At 34.4% G+C, this 25055-nt stretch overlaps 2 protein-coding genes across 3 annotated transcripts; both read left to right on the top strand.

The window, feature by feature from the left end:
* The first annotated feature begins 3546 nt into the window (after window positions 1-3546).
* On the top strand, window positions 3547-6797 carry LOC115722656 (zinc finger protein 4). Of its 2 annotated transcripts, none has more exons than XM_030651916.2 (2): window positions 3547-3921; window positions 5716-6797. In XM_030651916.2, exon 2 carries the CDS (start codon window positions 5792-5794, stop codon window positions 6575-6577), a length of 786 nt encoding a protein of 261 aa, XP_030507776.2. In that variant the 5' UTR covers window positions 3547-3921; window positions 5716-5791; the 3' UTR covers window positions 6578-6797. The 2 variants fall into 2 exon arrangements, with proteins under 2 accessions (XP_030507776.2, XP_030507777.2); XM_030651917.2 differs by lacking the exon at window positions 3547-3921 and adding an exon at window positions 3997-4148.
* A 7611-nt stretch (window positions 6798-14408) lies between these two features.
* LOC115721943 (uncharacterized) lies at window positions 14409-16611 on the top strand. Its single transcript, XM_030651048.2, has 2 exons — window positions 14409-15198; window positions 16129-16611. The coding sequence occupies exons 1-2, from the start codon at window positions 14660-14662 to the stop codon at window positions 16541-16543; spliced, it is 954 nt and encodes a 317-aa protein (XP_030506908.2). The 5' UTR covers window positions 14409-14659; the 3' UTR covers window positions 16544-16611.
* The last annotated feature ends 8444 nt before the right edge of the window (window positions 16612-25055 follow it).

Genomic DNA, 25055 nt, shown 5'->3' with positions numbered 1-25055 from the left:
GCAAGGCTTATGACAGGATCGAGTGGCCTTTTTTGGAGGCTATGCTTCGGAAATTGGGCTTTGTCGATTGGTGGGTTCGGTTATTGTTGAAATGTGTTTCTTCAGCCCGATATACGGTGGTTCATGGTAACCATGAGATGGGTCCTATTCTTCCATCAAGAGGGATTCGTCAAGGCGATCCATTGTCTCCTTACCTGTTTATTCTTTGCGCTGAGGGACTCTCGGCCATCCTTCGTAAGTTTGAGAGCAGAGGTTTGATTCATGGTTGTAAAGTGGCTAATGGTGCTCCAAGAATTACTCATATGCTCTTCGCAGACGATAGTTATCTCTATTGTAAAGCAACTACAGTGGAAGCAACAAGAATTCAAGAGGTGTTGAGTAAGTTCGAAGCGGCCTCGGGACAGAAAGTCAACTTATCAAAGTCCTCTATCTTCTTCAGCTCAAACACGGATTCGGCCACACAACATAACATTAGTAATCAACTTGGGATGAATATTGCTGATGAAAAAAGCTTGTATCTCGGTCTCCCCAGTACAATGAGCAGAAATAAGTCGGCGGTGTTGGGTTTCCTCAAAGAAAGAGTTCGTAAACGTATTCAAGGATGGGAATCAAAGTTTCTTTCCAGAGCGGGTAAAGAGGTGCTAATCAAGACAGTTGCTCAATCTCTACCAAGCTATGCCATGAGCGTTTTCTTACTTCCTTTGGAAATTACCAGAGACATGGAAAAGGTAATGACCAAATTTTGGTGGCAATCCTCAAATAAGAATGGCAAAGGAATACATTGGCTCTCATGGGACCGACTTTGTACGCATAAGGATAAAGGAGGCATGGGGTTTAGACACCTTCGGGACTTCAATTTGGCCATGCTAGGCAAGCAAGGATGGAGATTAGTTGTTCGCCCTCACTCTTTGGTGGCAAAAATTTTCAAAGCTAGATATTTCCCCAATGACAGTTATCTCTCGGCTTCTTTAGGGAATAATCCAAGTTTTGTTTGGAGGAGTGTTTGGGAAGCTCAACAACTAGTGCGAAAAGGTGTTCAATGGTGCATTGGAGATGGAAGCCAAATAAACGTTTTGAATGAACCATGGCTTCCATGTCATGAAAATCCATTTGTTACTTCATCACATCCGGCCCTTGGGAATGCTTTGTTACAAAATCTCATGGGAAATGATGGGAGTTGGGATCAAGAAGTGCTGACTGATTTGTTTAACGCACGGGACAGAGAATTAATCCTCAAAATTCCACTATTTTCGTCTGTGGTGGATCGGCTTGTATGGCAGCATGAATCTTCAGGTATCTACTCTGTCAAAAGTGCGTACAACTTGCAACAAGTTGACCATGGAAGATGGCATGACAACCCAGATGCAGAAGCGAAGTTTTGGTCTTCATTCTGGCGCCTTAAACTGCCCCCCAAGATTAAAAATCTGGTTTGGAGAGCATGCAGAAACTGCCTTCCTACTCTTTGTCAGCTTCGCACAAAAAGAGTGAATATTTTTTCTTCTTGTCCAGTCTGCCAGGGAGAGGAAGAAACCATTCTTCATGCTTTGGTTACATGTCCAAAGGTGCAGATTGTGTGGAACCGAGTGGGTATTGGCACCAGGAATGGTTCTTTGAATGGAAGCCTCTCAACCGATGACATGAACAAGCTTTTATGACTCGGTTTGTGCATATTTTTTCTGGGGAAAACACGGCCAACAGATTGCTAATGTGTGCTCTATGTTGGGCCATTTGGGATAGGCGAAATGAAATGGTTTGGAAGAAAAAAGAGTCGGGTTTGGATAGCATAGTAATGTCTGCGAAAGGTTATCTTGATCATTGGACGAGTGCTCAAAATTCTCTCATTGAGACATCATGGACTGGTCTACAGTCGGGTGATGGTGCCGAGCTTTGGTGTCCTCCAACTGAAAACAGTATCAAGATCAACGTGGATGCTGCTATGTTTGATGGTGGAAACTCTTATGGTATTGGATTGGTGGCAAGAGACAGATACAGCCCTTTGGTGGAAGCAAAAATGGAGTGTTTTTTGGGGCGGGTTAACCCAGAAGTAGCCGAGGCTATTGGAGTAAGGGAGGCTTTAAGTTGGATCAAGAATCGCAACTGGCCGAGAGTTGTTGTGGAAACTGACTGCCTCACGGTTGTTCAAGCTCTACGAAGCTCTGTTCATATGATTTCTTTATTTGGACAAATAATAAATGAATGTAAACAACTCATGTTGGAGTTGAGTCATGTTAGTGTCTTTTTCGTTAAACGATCAGCAAATGTTGTAGCTCATAGCTTCGCTAGAGCTTCTCATTTTCATTCTGGTTGTATCTTCGATTTGGAGAATGTTCCAATCGAGTTGTTACCTTGTTTGGTAACGGAGTTTGATGGTTAATAAAACTTAATTTTCCATTCAAAAAAAAAAAAAAATTAAACTAGTAAAACAAGTGGGAGAGGAACAAAAATACAAAAATGTATCATCTTTTACATTATATATTTTTTATATTATTTTTTTTTAAAAAAAAAAAACTAGGTCGGCATTATCCAATTATTATATATTTTTAACAATATTTTATATTAAAGAAATGCTTTTACTAAAATTCCTAAAACATTTGTTGAAGATTGTAAAATTAATTTTTTTTCCTTAAAAAATTAGAGAATCTAGTGTGTAATATATTTTTAAAAAATTTGAATCAAACAAATATTATTAGAAGTGATATTAATATTGATAATGCTATTTATTTTCTACAAGATAGTGATTCTATGATGCAAAATGGTACAATAAATTATTGAACTGATTTTTTGTCAAAACAAAACTTAATAATAATTTAATTTAAAGTGTTATGATAAAACTATTTAAATTTTTTGTATCTGTTCGTATTAGGAATTGTGTTCAAGTTAGTTATATTAAAATAAATTATCGAAAATTGAGTTCAGGGTCCTTTTTGTATCATTTTAAAAAATACAAGATCTATTTTGTCATTTAACAAAACTGATAGTCTAATATATAACTTTTACAAAATACAAGATCTAAAACAATATTGGGTGATTCTACAATGCACTCCTTACAAGGTGTACTGATACACTTTCTACTTGTTTTAACATCTAAAAAAAAATTAATCCAATTTTTTTCATATTCATGTACGTTATAGCTATTTAAGATATCTTACAAAATTTTGAAAAATTTAAAATAATTTACCATATAAAAAACAATATTCAAATAGTCTATTTTACACGTGTATAAAATAAAATAATCACGCGTGCAACATACTATTCGAACGCAATTTTTGACATGTTAAACTTTTCCGAATTTCTTAAAATTTTACAGGATATCTTAAATAACTAATTTACATGAGAAAAAATTTGACTAAAAAATTATTTCAGATACTAAAACAAATAAAAATGTATGAGTGAATACTTTTTAAGATTGTACATTATAAAATTTTTCAATAATATTTACCCAAAACTAAAATTAAATTTAAGAATTTATGTATAGAATTAAAGCCAAAAATTACTGAAATTGATAATATTTAAAAGGAAAGAGCATTAAGTGAGTATTAGGAGACAGAAGTACTATTAATACACTATGTGTGTGTGTGTAAGTACTCTTTTGTTTGTCCTGTCTATTTCTGTTGTGTTTTCTCTCTCTTTGATTGGTTACTGTTGGAGACTCACAGTCACAACTCACAACATAACATAAACATTAGCCCAAAATTCAACCAAACTCTCTCTCTCTCTCTCTTTCTTTTTTGATGAGTGTGTTATCTGCTTGACTTCTTTCCCACCATCTCCTTCCCCCTATAATTGTACTCTCTCTCTCTCTCTGTCTTTCCTTTCTTATAACCACTTTCAGTGTTTTGATAAAACTACACAAAGCCCACAAAGCCTTTTTGGTCTTCTCCTACTCAAAACACTCTCTCAACTACAATTTCCACTTACCATGTATGCATCTCTCTCTCTCTCTCTCTCTCTCTCTCTCTCTCTTTCATTAAGCTCTAGATTTTATTCTTTTAAGGCACTTGTTGAAGAGTTTCATCATCTTCTTCTTCTTCTTCTTCTTCTTCTTCTCATTATTATTATTATTATTATCATTTGTACTATTATCTATATTTGTGGAAGTAAATGCAGTTTTGGGGGGTGTTCTGCTTTTTTAGCTACTGTTTATAAAGGTTCCCTTTTTTTCTGTTTTGGGTTTTAAGGCTATTAACCTCTTTTTTTCCCCTTTCAGTGAGTTTGGTCTAGTATTGTACTTCTAGTACTTAATCTATTCTACTCTTTTTGGATTTCTGGCTCTAATTTGATGTTGATTATGTGCTTTGATGTACAAATTATAATTGACCATTTTTCTTTTTGTTCAAAAGCTGGGATTTTTTTTCTTTGGCTAATGAACTTTAGTCTTCAACTGTCACAAGATCTTATGTTCTTGTTTTGTTTTGTATCTTTTTCCCCTTTGGCTGGGATTTTTATGGAAGATTTTGAGTTTTATAACTCTATTACATATGCAATTTTCTATAGTGGAAAAAAAAAATAGGAATCTTAAATGACTTGGGACTATTGGTAAGTTGTTTTTTTATGTCATAAGGCTTGAAAATTTCAGGGCTTTGGATTTCCCATGTTAGTTCATTTGCTTTGAATGGATGGCCATTATTAATGGAATAAAAAGGAACAAAAAATTGGTCTTTAGAGTTAATTACTGAAAAGGAAAGTGTTTTTTGCTGTTAGGAAAATGAGGATTTGGAGTTTGTTTCTTCTGTTTTTGAGTTATTTTCCCATTAATATTAGCTATAGATTAGATCCATACTTTTACTGAAGATTTTTGCTATAGTCAGACTAACCCTTTTCTCAAAATTAAGTGTATGTATGTTGCTTTGCTTTTTTACATGTTTAATTTTGCCTTTTCCTTTTGTATGACACTTTCTTTCTAAAACCAAAAGTTACATTTTTTATGAAATATAACTGGACTTTATGCTTTGTTCTTATTCATCATCTGTTTATTGACAATTTAGTCTAAATGTTGGTTCTTGTAATTTTGTTGTTTTCATCCTCAAATTGGTCTAATCTAATCATGGAAATCCAAGTGATTAGATGCTCTGCAAAATTCATTTGCAAGGACACAAAGGGCTTAATTGATTTAGTGGTTTGGCTTATGATTCACATAGTAACTTCACTTGTTGTACCTCATGGTGTTGGTGGCTGAATGAACCCTATTAAAGTCTGTCTTTTAGGCCCTAAATTTATTAACTTGGCATCATAGACATGTTCCACTATTCCCATACATATGATAGAGGGCACCATAGGGTGTATTTATTATCATGTTCTGCTGTAGTTTTTGAACTGAGGTGAACAAGTTGAGAAAATTAGGCAATCATTTCGTTTCGGTCGAATAGAAGTTTCTGCTAATGAGACATTTTTTTTGTGAGAGTGCTTAGACATGAAGTTGTTGTACCCAATTGAATCTTAGATTATTGCTTTGTTGATAATACTTTTGAGTGAATAGAACATGTCTAAATTGGTCTTGAATCCACTTGTTTTAACAGGAAAGTGATAAGTTTGGATCAAATATGCTATATAGTACAAATACACTAACTGAATAGTGAAAGCATTTTTTATGTCTCTATATACTGTAGTAATGCTTTATGACATGTATTAAGTGCTCCACTTGTTCAAGTTTTTCCTCTTTATTTCTCTCACTCTCTAGTTTCACATGAACATAACTGATTCTGTTTCGGTATGCAGGGAGAGAATTAGCTAACGATTAGCCGTTGATCTTCGGTTCTTGTTGTGATTACTCAACTACTAACCGAGCTTAAACATGTTAACACCAGACATCAACTTAGAATGTGAAAATGATTCAGATGTGAGCAGCCAAGTAGCTTCTAACGCGGCTTTTCATGACTCGTCCCCTAATGTGTCAAAGGACAGCACCGCTGCCTCGTCCTGTCTTACCAATATTGCTAAACTTCAAGAAGACTCGAGGCCTGTTTCCCTCGATTTATCGCTGCAGTTCAGCTCCAACAACACTAGTACTGATGTTGAGTTGATAAAAGGAGGGAGGGGTGAGAGTAGTAGCAACGATGTTGCTACTACTCACACTTCAGTAACAACAATTCCAAGAGTTTTCTCTTGTAATTACTGCAGGCGCAAGTTTTACAGCTCACAAGCGCTCGGGGGGCATCAAAATGCTCACAAGAGGGAGAGGACAATGGCTAAAAGAGCAATGAGGATGGGAATTTTCTCTGGCAGGTACACTAGCTTAGCATCTTTACCACTTCATGGTTCTGCTTTTCGATCACTAGGAGTTGAAGCTCATTCGGCTGTGCACCAAAGAGTTATGCCATCTTCTGAGAGGATCCCCGAAATTGCAAGAGGTGGAGCTAAGTTTCAACAAGGTTACTATGGAATGCCAATGTTCATGGAAGACGACGAGGTTGATCTGTTTTGGCCTGGAAGTTTTCGACAGGTAGATGAGGGCGTCGGGAGCAGTTTGGAAGTTCAATTCGGCCAAAATTCCAATAACAATATCGCGACAAAGCTGCCACGAGCAAGAACACCACCGAGAACAGATTCAACCTCGCCTGATCTTACTCTAAAGCTCTAAGATTAGATGATATTTTTAAGAGTTTAATTTTAGAAAGTGTTGCCAGTTATGATGTAAACTTTGTACAGTGAGATTGCATTTGTAAGGAAAGGCTGCATTTTCCTTTTTACTTAGTATCTGTTGTACTTTTTCTGATTCATTAGCTTATGTTCTTCCCTATTATTATATGTATAAGAAGTTTTGAAATTGATTATTATTAAGGATTGTGATAATGTTCCAATCAATGGTATGATGTTTGAATTTTGATATTGGTATATGAGTGATTTGTTGTGATCCCTTTATACTATGTCTTTTACTAAGATGTTTTTTTTTTTTTTACTAAGATGTTGTTACGCTTATGAGATGTCCAAACATCATTTTAGTTATTACTTTTATATGGCTAATTTGAGAACTCAAATGTATGTGACATAAGGGGAGATTTTAATTTCTAAATATGACAATTTTTTGCCTTTTCACATTATTATGGGATTTTTTTTCTTCTTTCCTATATTTGATTTTTAAATACTTAAAAAAATGACAAAAAATTATATATTACAAAGCACGGATCTATAATCTTTTGTACATTTTTATAAATTTAAACTTTTATTCTTCTAAAAAATACAGTAAATTAATTTTAAGTTATTTTTATAATACTTTATATGTAAAATGTGATTAAAAGTAATTATAATATGTTAACTCATACTCCTTAAAAATATAAAAGGCACTAGTGATCAGTATCTTGTAAAATATTATATTATTATTAGTATAATTAAGTATAAAATTGCATATAATTTTTGTTTTTTGAAAAAAAAAATTCATTCAACAAGAAAAATACACAGGAAATGGCTCATCAGCTCGAAGAGCTTGACGAACACAAAAGGGTGTAATCCCAATCCATAAAGCACTAACTTTAGACAACAAAATTTGATTAGTTTAAATGTGAGTTATTGGCTTCTCTAAAAACAAAAAACAAACCCAAGACCTTCGGATGAAGCAGCGAACAAGTAATATTGTAATGTAATAAATTATCAATGTCTCGATAGCTATCCTCCTTTTTTTTAATTAGGTGAATTGCTCTTAAGCATTCAGTCTGTTTCTACTGAATTTATAATTTAATATAATAGTTCTTAATATAATTCATTGCTTTAAAATGATTGATTGTATCTAATTAAAGAGAGAGAGAGAGAGAGAGAGAGAGAGAGAGAGAGAGAGAGAGTTGAGTGAGTGAGGATGTATGGCTCCCCATCTTGACTGAGATAGTGAGTGAGTGAGTGAGTGAGTGTGTTTGGCTCTTCATCATCATCAAGTCTGTTTCTTTTTGGTTTCTTTTCTTCTGTTTTCTGAGTTGTTAATCCTCTGGTCTGTTGTTGGATTCTGTTGTCACCTTTCCTGGTCCCGTTTATTTTGTTTTCATCATCCCCAAACCTTTCTTAGTTAGCTCCTTGTTTTTAACTCTGTGGGGTTTGGGTTCTCCTGTTTGCTTTGTTCTTTTGTGAGTTGGTGGGTCTGTCTCTTGGCCTTTTTTGCTCCCGGTAGCTTGGTTGTTTGCTGTTTGTCTCTATTGTGTGGTGGGCTCTGTGGGGTCGAGTCTTCGTTACTTTGGGTTGTGGGGTGGTTCACTGTTTGGTTTCTTGGTGGGTTTGTCTTTTGTTGTCTGCCATGGAGTTAATTAATGCCAACAACTCTGCCATTAATGATAACGGTAAATGCTATTCTCGTGTGGAAACTACTATAAAGCTTACTCCTTGCACCTCATCTCTCCAGGCTTTATCTTCCCTTTGCCTTGTTGGAAGAGTTATTGCTCCTATGATTGTTAATGAAGCCACGGTACTGGATATGGTAGCTAAAACATGGAAGTTCAAGGTGAATGTGGCTACGTTGTATGGGTCCACGAACAACCAGAATTGCTTTGAGTTTGGCTTTGATCGACCTGAGGACCGTGCCTGGGCCCTTGATAATGGATCGTGGCGTGTCCGGGGCTATTCCTTGATTCTTCAAGCTTGGTCCCCCAGGATTGACTTCTCGGATGTCCTCGACTCGATGATAATATGGATACAAATCCACAACTTACCCCGGTACTACTTCTCTGTTAACAATGGAAGTATTTTGGGGGGGAAAGCCGGCAAGGTCATCAAGGTGGAGTTGGATGAAGGGAAGCCGGCACTGTGGAAAAAATTTCTTAGAGTTTTGATTAAGATGGAGGTGAATCATCCTTTGTTCTCGGGATGCTATTTCGAGTTGGAGAAGGGAGGCCATCGTTGGATTCAATTCAAATATGAGAGGGTGGGCATTTTTTGCTATAACTGCGGTAAGTTGGGGCACCAACGGAGGGGCTGTTCACTTTCTTCCCCAGTCACGGTGGCCAATGATCTCGGTGTTCCTTCCCCTATGTTTGGACCATGGCTCTCCACGGAATCCACCTACCTAGATGTCTTTGCAGGAGCGAACTCTTTCTCTCCTTCCCTTTCTGCTTCTTCTCGACCTGGTCGTGATGGGAAGAGAACGGTGGCCTTGACGACATCCATGGATGAACTTGGAAGAAACTCGGTCCGGCTGAACAGAATGGTGCGTGAATCGAAAAGGCCGGTGATAGCGACTGGTCGAAGGTCTGCTAGGGGCAAGCTGGCAACTCAGATGGCGTGGGCACCAAAACTCAATACTGTCCCTAGTACGACTGGTTTTGCTAAACTGGGTAATAAGGGTGGCTTTGGAGAAGATGAGAAGGAAAAGGGTTCTCTGAATTTTCCCAAAGTTGTTTTGAATCATGTTGACTATCCGTTAGCCTTGGACAAAGAGGTGGGTGATGGACATGGGCTTCAAGAGGAAGTTATTGGACCGGCCTTTTCCTCTACTGGGCCGATCCCATTGCTACCTATCAACAACAGCAAGTCTATTATCAATAGTGGGCCGTGTGAGAGAAATGGGCCGTTTGAGAATCATGTGGCCCCCCCACCAGCACGTGAGCCCTCTTCTCTCTCCAAAAAGAAGCTGGGCGAGAAAGCTCTTTCTCAGGCCGTGGGCCCTCTGCAGGTTAGTGGGCCGGTTGCTAAGGATATAAGTTTAATGTCAATTAACACTCATAATGGCAATTTGGGTGTTGGGCCTTCTAAGACTATTTCAAATGAGAGCTCTATTTGTGGCCAAGAGGCAAATGTTGACCATGATGAAAGCTTAGCCTTGTCCAATTTTTTTCAAGCTCAAGACACACTTCTTCAAGAGCTTAAAAATTTTGGAAATTTGGACCTTTATGAGATCAAAGCCATTGGAGGCGACATTGGAGTCCCACCTTCCTCTGAGATTAATGACCGAACTACTCCGTTCAAAAAAAGAAAGTTTGACGGGGCATCTGCGTCCCTTTGCTCTCGTCCTTGGAAGCTTCTTCGTCCCCATCCCTGGGCTATTCGTGACTTCCCCTGGGACACGGAGGATCAAGCAAATGCCAATTACACTGTGGAGGATGAGCCATCAGAGGATATTTCCTTATCCAATAGCGACTTTGGTTCCGATATGTGGAAGACTAAAGGAAAGAACGTGATCTCATCTAGGCCAATGGAAGGCACATTCGTGGTGGAGGAGTCTGGATCTTTTGGCTCTGCCCATTCTCATACCCCTGTGGAGGAGATGTCTACTCCTCCACAGGAGCCATGAGAGGTATTGCGTGGAACTGTAGAGGGTTAGGGCAGACCTCTACAGTTCGTGAGCTGAAGTCCCTGATTCGGTCGCGGTCTCCGGATTTCATTTTTCTGACCGAGATCAAAGTTGATGCTACTTCATTGGTACGTACTCTTCGTTCTCTCCATTTTTATTTTCATATTAATATTCCGCCTGTTGGTACTGCGGGTGGTATTATTTTGGCTTGGAAAATTGGGTTTGAGTTTGAATGTATAGCTTGCTCCCAAAACCACATCTCGGGTCTAGTGTTTTCGGACCCCCAGTCTCATCCTTGGCTCCTGTCCTGTGTTTACGGCCCCCCGTACTTTCATGCTAAAAAAACCTTCTGGGAGAATCTCATGAAGCTTGGGGATAGGTTTGGTGGCCCGTGGCTTATTTTGGGTGACACCAATTTTGTCTTAAGTAATTCTGAACGTGTTGGATCCAGAGGCAGAGACCAGTTCATTCCGTTCATCTCCAATTTGGTTAATGCTAAGGGCCTGATTAATATGCCTATCCAGGGAGACAGGTTGACATGGGATAACCATCGTTCTGGATCAAACCATGTTAAGTCTGCTCTAGACAAAGGCCTTATTAATGCTGCGTGGGTTAGGTTATTCCCTAAGGCTGTCCTCTGTTCCATCCAGACTTCTAACTCGGACCACCGTCCGCTGTGTCTGTACTCTGATGGGCTGGGGGAGAAAATCAAGAGATGTTTTAAGTTTGAGGAAGCCTGGACTAGGGATGAGCGCAGCAAATTAGTGGTTGATTCAGCCTGGAAGTCGGTTAGCTACCCCTGGGCCCCAGCCAGGGTTTTCAAGAAGATTGGAGCTACTCGAGTGGCGCTTATGCATTGGAATAGATCCCAGTTTGGGAAACTTGATACTCTAATTCGTGATCTGGAATGTCGTCTAGATCACGTCCAGAGGTTGCCTGTGGGATCTAGAGAGTGGGAGTCCGAAAGGACCTTACGGAACTCTCTTAATGAGGCCCGGATCAGAAAAGAGGTGTACTGGAAGCAGAGGGCCAGGGTCTCTTGGCTTAAGGAAGGGGACAAATGCTCAAAATTTTTCTTCCTAACCGCTTCCATCAAAAGTAGAAGGAATGCCATTGAGAGCATTCTCAATAAAGAAAATATGTGGGTCTCTAGTAGGGAGCTCATTGGAAAGGAATTTTTGGAGTTTTTTCAAGGCATTTTCTCTGGTCCTGAGGATGGTGTAGAACCTAACTGCACCGAGCTTGTCCGTGATCGCTTATCCTCTGACGACCAAGCGGAGCTCATTCGGAAGCCATCCCCTCAGGAGATTAAGGATACTCTCTTCGCCATGAGTAACTCCAAAGCCCCAGGTCCTGATGGGATGTCTGTTCTTTTCTTCAAACACTATTGGGATTCAGTTGAGAGTGATCTCTGTGCAGCAATTTTGGATTTCTTCCACACTGGGCGTATGCATAGAGGCGTCAATGCAACAAATATAGTCCTTATTCCCAAAGTCCAGAATCCGAAGAGACCAAATCACTTCCGCCCGATCTCCCTTTGCAATGTGGTTTATAAGGTTATCTCCAAGATTATTGCCAACAGGATCAAGCCTCTGTTACCTAAGCTTATTTGCCCCACCCAAGCTGCTTTTGTTCCCGGGAGGAACATTCAAGATAATAATGTGATTGCCCAGGAAATAGTCCACTCCTTCAATAGAAAGAAAGGTCGGGAAGGCTTGTTTGCAATAAAGATCGATCTAATGAAAGCTTATGATAAGATGAGCTGGACTTTCATTGACCATGTGCTGACTTGTTTTGGTGTTCCCCATGAGTTTCGGGATTGGGTATCCCAGTGCATCTCTACTACTTCCCTTAATATTTGCCTTAATGGGGGTCCAGTGGGTAAGATTTTCCCCTCGTGCGGCCTCCGTCAAGGTGATCCCCTGTCACCCTATCTTTTTATTTGGGCTGCGGAAATGTTGTCAAGGATTCTCGAAGAGGCCCAACTCTCGGGGACCATAAACGGGATCAGACTGAGTAGGGGAGGCCCTATTATTTCTCATATTTTCTTTGCCGACGACCTCATTCTTGTTGGAAAAGCCAATGTGGAGGAGGCTAAGGGGTTTTGGGAGTGTCTTGAGAAGTTCTGCTCTTGGTCGGGACAAAGGGTAAATAAAATGAAATCCTCTATTTTCTTTAGTAAGAACACGCCCAGGGAAATTAAGCAAAGGATCAGGGAGCTGCTAGGGTTAAGAGCGCCAGAGGGTAATGTTAATTATCTGGGGCTTCCTCTGTTCAGATCTCGACAAAAGGATGCTGATTTTAACTTTATTTTGGATAACCTAACTACGAAATTGCATGGTTGGAAGGTGAAGACTCTCTCTAAAGCGGGGCGAGCTACTCTTATTAAGTCTGTGGGCTTATCTCTTCCTCTTTATGCTATGCAAACTACGAAACTATCCAATAAGCTTGCTTCTAAGATTGATGGTTTAGTGCGTGACTTCTGGTGGGGTTCGGAGAAAGGAAATCACGGAATTTATCTTAAAGCCTAGGACAAAATGTGCCTCCCCAAGTCTTTGGGAGGCTTGGGCTTCCGGAAATCTAAAGAGATGAACCAGGCTTTCCTTGCCAAGTGGGGTTGGAATCTTCTGACAGGACATAAGTCCTTATGTTGTCGTATACTTGAAGCCAAATACCTTAAGGGTAAGTCTTTCCTTGACTGTGAGCCGAAAGCCTCGGACTCCTGGTTCTGGAAGAATGTAGTGAAATCAAAAGCTTTACTCTGCAAAGGTGCCTGCAAGAGAGTGGCTGATGGTAGGGATACTAATATCTGGGTAGATCCTTGGGTTGCTCACTTAAAAGGTTTTATCCCTCAACCATTGGGTCGGGATTTGAATAGGGAGGTAAAGGTAGCTGAGCTCCTTCTGGAAAATGGTGGTTGGAATCTCCAAACGCTGAACAGGCTCTTTGATCAAGAAACTATTTCAGCCATTCTGGCAGGGGGTTCCCCCGCTGGCCTCGGACATGATAGTTGGTTCTGGACTTTGGAAAGTAATGGTCGTTTCTCTTGCAAATCAGCTTATTTGGCCCAGGTTGTGGATAGAACAAATCCGGGCGAGGTGGCCCCATCTCTGTGGAACAAGCTCTGGACTAGAAAGATTCCAGAGAGACTAAAGGTTTTATGGTGGTGTATTCTGTCTAAGGCTCTTCCTGTTCGTTCGGTGTTACGAAGAAAGTTCCCCATAGAAGACGAAAGTTGCCCCTTGTGTGGTTTGGAGGAGGAGTCGATGGAACATCTTTTCCTAGCTTGTAATGTTGCCTCTCACTTATGGAGGTCGTCTCCCTGGGGAATTTTTCCCATCTGTGACACCGGTATAAGAATGTGGGACTGGGTTAAATTCTTATGGGATCTCAAGAAGAAAGGCATCAATGATCATGAGGTCTTTCTTTATGCATCTCTCATTATTGACACGATATGGCGAACCCGGAATGAAAAGGTACACAATAACTGTCCAGTGGATATTTTTAAATGCATTGACACTATTCGTTTCTCTTTTGCAGATCATCATGCTTTCTTGCTCCCTTGCCCCATCCGTCGGCCTACGAGTTCTTGGAGTCCCCCCCCGCAAGATTGGTTGAAGCTCAATTGCGACATCAGAATGGGGTTGGAGTGCATGTCGCTGCGGTGGTTGCAAGGGATCACGCTGGCAAGGTGATCTGGGTGTCTTCTTTGAAGTTGGACTTTTCTAATGTTCTCTGCGGGGAAGCGGCGGCCTGCTGTTTTGCCTTAGAGGAGGCTAAAGCTCGTGGAGTCCAGTTTCTAATAGTGGAGAGTGATTCGAGGGTAGTAATCAACGCTATTAATGGGAAGGAGTCCCGTTGGGAGCTAGATAACTATGTCTCATTTTGTAAATCACTTTCCTCCTCTTTCATTGGTTGTAACTTTCAATATGTTAGTAGACTTTATAACTTTATGGCCCATAATGTGGCTAAGTGGGCATTTTCCCATCAGAGGTTTGGCACTGTCCCTATTTCCTCTTTGCCCAACTCCTTATTTTGTAATGACCGCGAGGTCTAAACTCCTTTTGATCAATATATGCACGCTTTTCTTCAAAAAAAAAAGATTGTATCTAATTAATTATTATTATTAATAATATGCTTATCTCTTTTTCTTAGCATAATTTATTATTATTAATTTGGTTTCCTAGTCTCGGTAAGTCCTTCATTTCGTTTGTTTTACTAATGTGCTTATCTCTTTTCCTTAGCAATTTCCGAAATCTTAACAGCCCAAATTATCCAATCCATTATGCCATTTTGTGCTTAACAAACCCACTCACTGATTTTCGGTCTACTATACCAGAACTCAATGTTTCCTTTTCCCACAAACCCCTACTCCACTCTCTCTGGAAATTCACTATGGAACTGAGAAACTGTTGTTAATCTCTGTACCCTTTTCTCTCACTTGAACACACATCAATGGCTGCTTCATTATCACTAACAAAATCTCCATTGCCATCAAAATCCTATCTTGGAAAGACCCTTTTGAGATTTTCACCCATTCAAAACCGTCCCACCATTATCCATGCTAGAAAACCCTTACCCAACTCAAATGGACTCTTAAAGTTCCATTCTTTTGGCCGTTTCAGACCCCTTCTTGCAAATTCTCATTCTCCGAGAGTTTCTTCAGAAGGGTTTCTTGATACAGCAGAGGAGAATGAGAATATGCCGTCGTTTGAGGAACGGCCACTGAAATTTGCTTTCTGGGTATTGTTTTGGGCTTCTTTGTCCTTAGTTTGGTTTGCAACTTCTAAGGATGCAAATGCTGCAGCTGATTCAATTAAAGCCTCGAGTTTTGGCCTGAAAATTGCTAATAAGCTTAGAAGCTCGGGTTGGCCAGATGAGGCTGTGGTTTTTTCACTTGCAACTCTTCCTCTTCTTGAGCTTCGTGGGGCTATTCCTGTTGGTTACTGGTTGCAGCTTCAGCCTGTGGTGTTAACCATATTAGCAGTTCTTGGGTGAGTATGTGTGTAATGTATTATAAGCATTAGTACTATTAGGCACATTAAAGTGTCAACACTATACCAATTGACATGTTGTGAATGGTTATATTATTTATTAAATCGAAATGTGTGTGATCCGAAATTGAATTACAGTTATGTCACCTCTTGAGTCCTTAAGGTGCCTGTACTAATATGCTTCTTTTCAAGAGCCCATTAATAATTTTCCCCAAGGGATAGTCTAGAAATCTGGTTTTATACATTATTTGATCATTGCCTTTTGTAATTGCAAATGTATCTTTTTGAAGAGAGTTTTGTGCTTATAATTTCTGCATAGGAGTTAGAACAATGCTCATAATCTACATTGTCTTATATATTGGGACCTTTTTCAATAAGGCCTTTACTTAAAGGACTAATTGAAATTTTGTTATGTCCAAGGTTATTTTGTTTAGATTATGATGTGTGTGGTGTTGGTTCAAGCCTCTCAAGCCTTAACCTTTGCTGATGTGACATACTAGCTTTAAGATACTTTAGTTAACATTCTTGTTAACTAGGTGTTAGTTACAAGATTCTGTTAGAAGTTAGTTATCCATCTCAGCCGAGTTCTATAAATACTCAATCTCATTTTATGTCAATGCATTGATTTTGTAATTCAGAAAAACAATGAGAGTTTGATCATGAACTTTCATGTGTTTTCCCTTCTAATTGTTCAACAAAATTCTCTATTGTTCTATTGTGTAATCGATCATCTTGTTCATCAATAAAGCTTACATTGCTGAATCAAAATTTCTCGGGTTTGTTTTCATTTGATTTCTTATCTCTGTTCTTGAGAGTGTTATATTATATGCACTGCAATGTTGATGTTTTTCATTTGTTTATTACATTGTACATTGACAAATGAATTATCTGATGAGATAAAACTTAACAAATTTGTTGCTGTAACTTTAGGAACATGGTGCCTGTTCCCTTCATTATGCTTTACCTAAAGAAGTTGGCTTCTTTTGCTGCTTCAAGAAATAAGACCGTGGCTCGATTTGTCAACATTCTTTTCGAGAATGCTAAAGCAAAGGCTGGCCCTATAGAGGAGTTTCAATGGCTTGGTCTTATGCTCTTTGTCGCTGTGCCTTTTCCTGGAACAGGAGCTTGGACTGGAGCCTTCATAGCCTCTATCCTTGACATGCCATTCTGGTCAGCTCTATCTGCAAATTTTGTTGGTGTTGTTTTTGCTGGGCTTCTGGTAAATTTGTTGGTGAATCTTGGTCTTAAATATGCAATTATTACTGGTATCATTCTCTTCTTAGTTTCCACATTCATGTGGACTATCCTTAGAAGCATTAGAAAGTCCTTAAGTTCTTCAAATTGACATTGAATTAGCATTGTTATATTAGTGTAGCTCAACTTCTGAAACTTGAATTTTGATTATTTCTTATCTTATTTCAGTGCAGTGTTTTGGTAGAACCCCTAGTTTTTTAGTATATTTTTTTTTCATGATTGTATACGTTATAATAACTATTTAAGGCCACATGTAAATTTTTAGAAAATTTCGAATAATTTATAATGCCGAAAATAAAATTTACTTATTTTACTGTACACCTTACTATTTTTTTATACGTGTAGTAAGTAATCGTTTAAACTTATTTTAGGGACTGTAAACTATTCGGAATTTTTTAAAAATGTACAAGTGGTCTTAAATAGCTACAATATATGTTATCATGAAAAAAAAAAAATTAGACTTAAAAGCTCTCTTAGATACCGAAACAGATATAAAGTCTACCAGAATGACTATATAGAGATCTATTACAGAAATTTCCTATAATTTTAACTTGTATATTGTTGTTTTTTCTCTTTCTAGTTTATGTTGTAATTATTTTTACAATATTTGATTTTTATTATTATTATGTTTTATTCTAATATTTTGTTGTAGGTGTCTCAAAAACTTGAGCCACAGAGTTTTTTGGAGTATCTCTATTTATTTATATGGGTCAAAATATGATCAAACTCCATAATGAAATAATAATTATTGTGGAACACAACTCAGCAAGAACAAATCACAATCAACAAAAGCAATGTGACAAGTTAAACACGATAAGAACTAATAAAACAGAGTAATAAGGAATCAAAATAAGAGGGAACTTACAAAAATACTGGAATTTGGGTTAATTTTTACAAAAATACTGTCACACGGAAATTTTTTCAAAAATACTGTATTTTTATAAAACACCAGTAAAACACAAAGCAGAACAACTCAAAACAACAGTAGAACACTAGTAAAACACTATTAGAACACCAGTGAAAACTTAACACAGTATAGTGCAGTATGAAACTTATAAAAAAATACAGTAAAAAAGTAAAAAATACAGCCTAACAGTATTTTTATAAATAAATGGCAAAACTTGGTATATTATGTGAATTTTTCAAATAAGAACTTGAACACAGAGATTACGAGGTTCGAACAAGAGTGATAATGAGTCAACTTGCCTATTCCTTGGGCCAGAACAGTCATAAGGGCTTGAAGCCTTTATTGAGATGATAACAATGAAGATTCACAAAGTACAATCCGTATTCCGTACACAATGAGTTGTACAGTCTATCGAGAAGCACAACTTTATTTTTGAACTCACTCGAGACAATGGTGATCAAGTGAATTCAATTTAAATTGTGTTACTTGAATTAATCATTGTCTTAAGTAAGTTGAACCTACATTGTGTTACCTGAATTATAAAGTTTAGGCCTTTTATATAGGCATTAATGGTTCCAACTTGGTCATCAACTATTGTAAGAGACCATTGGTTTAGTTAATGGGGTTTTTACAAAAATAATAAATTTTAGGCAAAAAATTACAATTTTACTATCACACGGAATTTTTTACAAAAATACTGTCTTTTTATAAAATAATCGTAAAATAACTAAACAGAACAATTAAAATAATAGTGGAACAACTAAAAAACAACAGTAAAAATTTAACACAGTACATAGTATAAAATTTACACAATATTTTTGAAAAAAATTCCCCCTCACAGTTTAAAAGTAAAAAATTTATAAATTTCAATATGTGGTGTAAAACCTCCTAAAAAGGAACTTACAAAAGTAATGGAATTTAGGTTAACTTTTACAAAAATAATATCACGTAGATTTTTTTAAAAAAATACAGTGTTTTTATAAAACAACAGTTGAACACAAAACAGAATAACTAAAAACAATAGTAGAACAACTAAAAAATAACCGTAGAACAATAATGAAAACTTAACACAATACACATTATAAAAACTTACATAGTAAATTTTTTTTAAAAAAAACACACAGTATTTTTGAAAAAAAAAAATCACCCCACGGTAAAAAAGTAAAAAAATTAAAAATTTCAATATGTGGTGTAAATAATTAAGGATAGATTAGATAATCTTAATCAAGTCCAGCCCTCACCATAAGCGGGTTAGACTTGTATTTAGGGCCCATCTAGCACAGAGCTAAAAAATTTTTTTAAAAAAATATTATATTTTTTTTACTAATTTTGAAAAATACTGTATTTTTTTTTTTTAAAATAAGAACCCAATTTTTTTTTTCTATGAATCACCAAAATTTAAAGGAAAATTTACAATTAAACACGTTTTTCTCAATTTAATATCAATAATAACGTGGATATTTTAATTTTTGAATATACCGTTATTTATACCGTTTTTTCATTTTAAACCATTTTTTTTGACTTGTTGGGCAAGCTGAGTGATGGGGTGACGTAAGTGTCAGTTGGAATAGATGGAGGTCATGTCCAACTGGGCGCGTGGGCACGTTTTTTAAGTTTTTGAATTGATTTTTTAAATTTTTACCCAAAAAGTGGTTTGTAAACCTACGAATAAAATTCTACAACATAATATTTTTTATTTACATCGTAAACCTACATAGTTTTTGTATACAAAGTACATTACTGTAACATGTCTTATATAGTAAACCTGAATAACAATATATGCACTTGTCAAAGATTTGAATATGATGAAATTCCTTGCTCATAAGTTTATTTGGCATATATGCGTATACTCATATATGCCTAATAAACTTATTAGTTTATTTTGAGATATTGAAGTATATTTTCATTCTTTGTTTACATAGTAGCATTTTCATATAGCCTATCATCGGATATGCTAATAAATCTATTAGTTTATTTTAGCATATTGAAACAAATTTTTATTTTTCTTTTCGTATATTGGAATCCTAATTCAGTTCATTTTTTATAGTCTACCATTATATATGTCAATAAACTTAGTAGATTCTATTTGTTGGAACAACAATTTATTTTTTATAATACATAGTAAACTATAATCAAACATACGTCAATAAACTTATTAGTTTATTTTGATGTCGAAGTTGACGTACTTCTTCTTCCTCGAAGCAACGATCTCTGGTTTTTGTTTTTTTTGTTGTTGTGATCAGCTGATAGGTTTATTGGTCGATTGAATTGTAGATCGATTTAGAGAGATGATGATTTTCTTGTTGTATACAACAACGTATTTGAGAGATATGATGATCGATTCTCCAATTTTCAGATCTGTCGAGGTCTCCGTCAATGGTGTTTCTTCGTTCAAGTTTGGTTTGGTTTCTTTCCGTTTGAATCAGGTTAACCACGCGCAGGGATGACCGAGAAAAGTGGAGTTGTGGGCGCGTCTCCTTCATCGCCGGTGGTTCCAAAATTATTGAAGCTAATCACAGTAAGCTTGATGACGTGTCACGGCATACACATGGATTGTTTTCATTTAACGTTTTTTCTGTAATATTAATGTATATAATGTATATATATAAAAATTTCTCAAATTTAAAGTCACCCTAATCTTAATACGTGACCATTCACAACAATAATAATAGTAAAGTGAAATTATATTCCTCATAAAGTTCTCAATTTGTAGTGCATATATATGTATGAATGACATTGACTTTTTTTATACTATTTTATATTTTTATTTATAAATTTTGATTAGTAAATTAGTAAATACATGCAATAGATATTGTATTAGTATATCTATATGTTATAGGCTATGCCATGTTACATTAATTAATACACAAAATTAGTAATAAAATTATTAACATATTTATAGTGAACTATATATATACACATTGTAAGTTTTCAAAATTTTAAAAATTGAATTGTTCAAAAAAAAAAAATTAAAAATTGAAATGCCAAAGGGTTGTTGACAATTTTTTATGTACCATTGACTTGAAAACTATAATACTCTCTTATGAAACATATGTCACAATCATTATGACCTATATATTAAGTTATTGTATATTGAGAATTAATTACTCGACCAAAATCTGACCAAGTCCTTTGAGAAAAATAAACTTAATTGACCATTTCTATGTCCAAACGCTACAACACAGAGACGATGACACAATAATAAAAAAAAAACAAATACAAAAAGTTTATAATCGATTCCAATTATTAATTATTATATTAATTTTTAAAAAGGGGAAATTTTGTCAACGTCTCATTTTATACATAATAATAATAATAAAAATTAAAATGTATATATATTAAAGAAATAAAGGTCATAGCTTAATATCTATTTTTTTTCTCAAAATAAAATGAGGTATTGTGAATTAATAAAAAAAAAAAAAAAAGAAGAAGAAGATATTATTTTATTATGATTTCAAATCTTTTATGTGATGAAATTTTCTAAGATTTGATCAGTTTCAAGTTGGCTAATAAATTTTTGGGATAATTTTGTAGAGTTACTTATCAAGTCAAAATATTATTGTAGGGTGTTTGAAATTAAAGTACACATTTTTATTTTATTATGTTTAAATGTGAAAATTTAGCAAGGAATTGGGATTAAAATACTTAATAAAAAAATGACGACAAATACATAGTTATTTCTCTATTAAAAATTGATACAACAATATTTTATTAAATGATATTTTGAATTTTAAATTTTGTGAAAATTATTGATAGAATTCACTGTTTTGTGAAATGATAAATTTGACCTTATATTTTTTAAAATGGTACAAAATAGTATCTCGAAGTAATTTTTTATCAAAAGAAAACTTAATAATAATCCAATCTAAATATGTTATAATAATACTAATTATATTTTTTTGTATTTATTCGTGTTAGGAATAATTTTCAAGTGTACACCCAATAAACATATTTTTATTATTGATTCCTTTAGTGGTTGATGATAATAAGCTTATTAGTTATACACTTTTTTTTTTTTTGCTTAAACAAACGAGATTTAGATAGTGCACATCTTATCTCTAGTTCTTTCAGCTAATAATAATCTTTAAATTCATCGATTGAGATTTATATACAGTCCTTAAAATGGTTATCAGTTGAAACCGTTCCCATAAAATACCTATTGCTTCCAAATGAGTACCACTCCATAAGGCTACACAATTCCTTTTTGAAAAGGAGATAAATTCTCTTTGTATATAATATAAACTTTAATAATAATTAATTAAGCAAGATAAAAACTTTACATCACATTACTATTATTAATATAATAATGAGAAATGTTTAACTGCTCAAAACACTTCTTCACACTAATAATAATTTATTAATAAGGGACAATCCCTGATATACACGTTTGATTAGATTGTATAAAATCCAATTAAAACTTGTATTTTTGGAGGATGAAATGAAAGTGGAGTGGAGATTATACAAATATCTTACATTATTAACTTCTTAATTGATTTTCCTAACTATCTATAATCTTATGACTCACTCTTCCACTTTAATTTTCTTTGGGGTCAATCTTTAGAATCCGTACACCATTTCTTACATCATTCATTTAATTATCTTTTAAATAAATTAATTAAATTCCCTAATATATGTTTGAGTAAAGTTGCTTTTCCAAATTTGAAAAACAACCAAAACTTTATGTATAATTCAGAGTAAGGTGAAATTAATCCAGAAAAGTTTATATATTGGGATAAAAAATTTAGAAAATATTCAAATGTAAAAATTAAAATCACAACTATTATGAATTTGATGTAAAATTAGTTATGAACTGGTAACAATATAGAGATTAATATTATAACCAAATGTCTATACAATGATTTTTTTTTTTTTTTGTGCCACTAAAAATAAACAACATAAAAATTTGTCACCAAAAAATTTATATAAGTATTTAAATGCAATAAAATGAACAATATAAAAATTTTTACCAAAAACAAAATTACATAAAAATTTAAGGGTGATTCTAGAATACACCCCCTTAAAAGGGATGTACTGATACACTCTTGACTTGTTTCGGCATCAAGAAAATTTTTTTAGTCTAATTTTTTTTTTTATATTCATGTACGATATAACTATTTAAGATAACCTACAAAATTTTGAGACATTCCGAATAATTTATAATATAGAAAATAATGTTCAAACAGTGTATTTTATACGCGTATAAAATAAAATAGTCACGCGTGCAATACACTGTTTGAACGTAGTTTTCGGCGTGTTAAACTTTTCCAAATTTCTTAAAATTTTACAGGATGTCTTAAATAACTATAACGTACATGACCATGAGAAAAAATTTGACTAAAAAATTATTTCGGGTGCTAAAACAGATAAGTGTGCATCAATATATCCATTTTAAGGGAGTGCATTGTAGAATTTCCTAAAATTTAATTACAACAAAGTAAAGTATATAAGTATTTATGTCTCAAATATTTAGTTTATTTTATACTATTTTTGTGACTTGAGTTAGACAACTCACTAATAAGCATATTGATTAGTCATAGTGTAATAAATAATTAGGCATCTAATTATCACAGGCAATCTTTCGAAAATTCCCATGTATAAATTTTGATATGAAATAATTATAATAATAAACAAATATTGGCTATAATTATTAATATTGACCAAGAACAACTAGTAAACATGGGATGTCTGAACTCCACGGGATACAATTTGACTTGGTTGTTTATTTATTTATACCATACACATGTTTTTGTTTTTTGTTATTTTTGGTTAAATCCTAAATTATTATATGTTCTCTATTAATTTAGGCTCTCAAATGAAAATAATAATAATAAAAATATATCTATATATCTGTATCAAAGTTATAATTATCTTCAATAATGATAATTTTAATAACCGATTAAAATGAACTACACTAATTAATAAAAGTAGAATAATTTATGATATAAATATCTAAATTTAATTTTCGATTATAAATATATATTTAAATTTTTAATTTTTGATAATAATAATACTTAAATTATAATTTTGAAATTTCTATAAGTACTTTAAGTGTCAAATAAATTGTCATGTGACAATATTTGATTGGTCTAAATTATTAAATTTTTATTTTTTATTTATCTACTTTATATATACCAATAAGAAAATGACACTTGGATATTACTCTAAATATAATTTAAATATTATTAATGTCAAAAATTAAACTTAAGTAGCTATACCGCAAATGTGGTTATAGCATAGCCTAATGGTTCCACAGTTCTCCTCACAAACAGGAGGCCCTTAATTCGAATATTTTCTTCTCCAATATAAAAAAATATCTATACACCAAATTACTCTAAAAAAAATTACATTTTAATATAACCTTATGTACCTGACACATTAATGCAGTAGGGATATTAGCGGTACGGATTAAGTTATTTTTTCAAACTAAACCGCATATGTAGTTTTTGTGCTTTCTCAAACCGCAATGCAAGACCTTAAAATCGAAAAACCTGCACCGTAAAAATATAGTGCAGTTTAAACGATTTACACTATATATAAAATATTAAAATAAAAAAAAATAATCTAATAAAGTTTTAACAATTAAAAAATATCTTATTAATTTTTTAATATCGTAATATATATTAATTTAATTATTTTATTGAAATATCTCTTAAAAATTATATAATATTGTTAACACTAATAATATGTTAACAATAATAACTTAGTAAAAATAAAAATGAGAATAATTTATATGGATGTTCTCTAAATTTTATTGTATGACTTGAGTTTTGTAAACATACAAGTTGTTCATATATAAAAAGAAAAAATATTGTGTTAAAATTAGTATTTTTGCAATATATAATAAAACTGCAAATTGCACTTAATCGTACCACACGGTGCAGTTTGGCAAAAATGTAAATCGTAATTGCAGCACAAAAAATTTCAAACCATATTTTTTGTGCAGTGTAGTATAATATAGGTGGTTTGTGGAGTATTAGCGGTTTGATTAACACCTTAAGGACTCGTTTGGAACGCCGTATTAGGTCGTATTGTATTGTATTGTATTATATTGAATTGGATTATATATCATATTTTTATATAATACTATGTTAAACTTTAATTTATACTAAAATATTATATATTTAGGTGTCCATAAAAGTTAATACCACATATAGTTTTACATAAAAATATTGCATAAAATACAATTTAATATAATACAATACAATACAATACGACTTAATACGGCGTTCCAAACGAGCCTTAAGAGAAACGTTTTTGTTGGTTAATCTTTTGGATGTGAAAATTCAAAAAACGGTGGATATTTAACAACACAAATAATAGGTGTCTAAATTTGACTTCAAAACAAAATATTAAAGAAAGAAACGTAGCCTTTAATTAGGCCACTAAATTAAATAAAATGGATAATAATCAGCTCATTATCATTATTAATTTATTATCATTAATTATTATATTTTTTTTATTTTAAAAAAAAAGTCGTACTCTTCTTTTCTTTCTTCTCCCTAAATAAGTAAGAGAACGGTCAAAACGAAACATTTACGTAAATTTATCCAAGTGAGAGGGTCAAATAAGTCATTTCCCAAAAAGCAAAGAAGAAAAAGAATCTTACTGTTGTTATTCGTGTAAACGCATGAAAAAAACCAACCGTTATCGGCGATAGTGCGTTGAAGAATCAAGTCATTTCAATTTACCAAATTGC

The sequence above is a fragment of the Cannabis sativa genome, chromosome 9 (assembly GCF_029168945.1).
Source record: "Cannabis sativa cultivar Pink pepper isolate KNU-18-1 chromosome 9, ASM2916894v1, whole genome shotgun sequence".
NCBI lineage: Eukaryota > Viridiplantae > Streptophyta > Magnoliopsida > Rosales > Cannabaceae > Cannabis > Cannabis sativa.
Note: the sequence above shows the minus strand (reverse complement) of the source record. Positions and strands in the feature narration are given on the sequence as shown.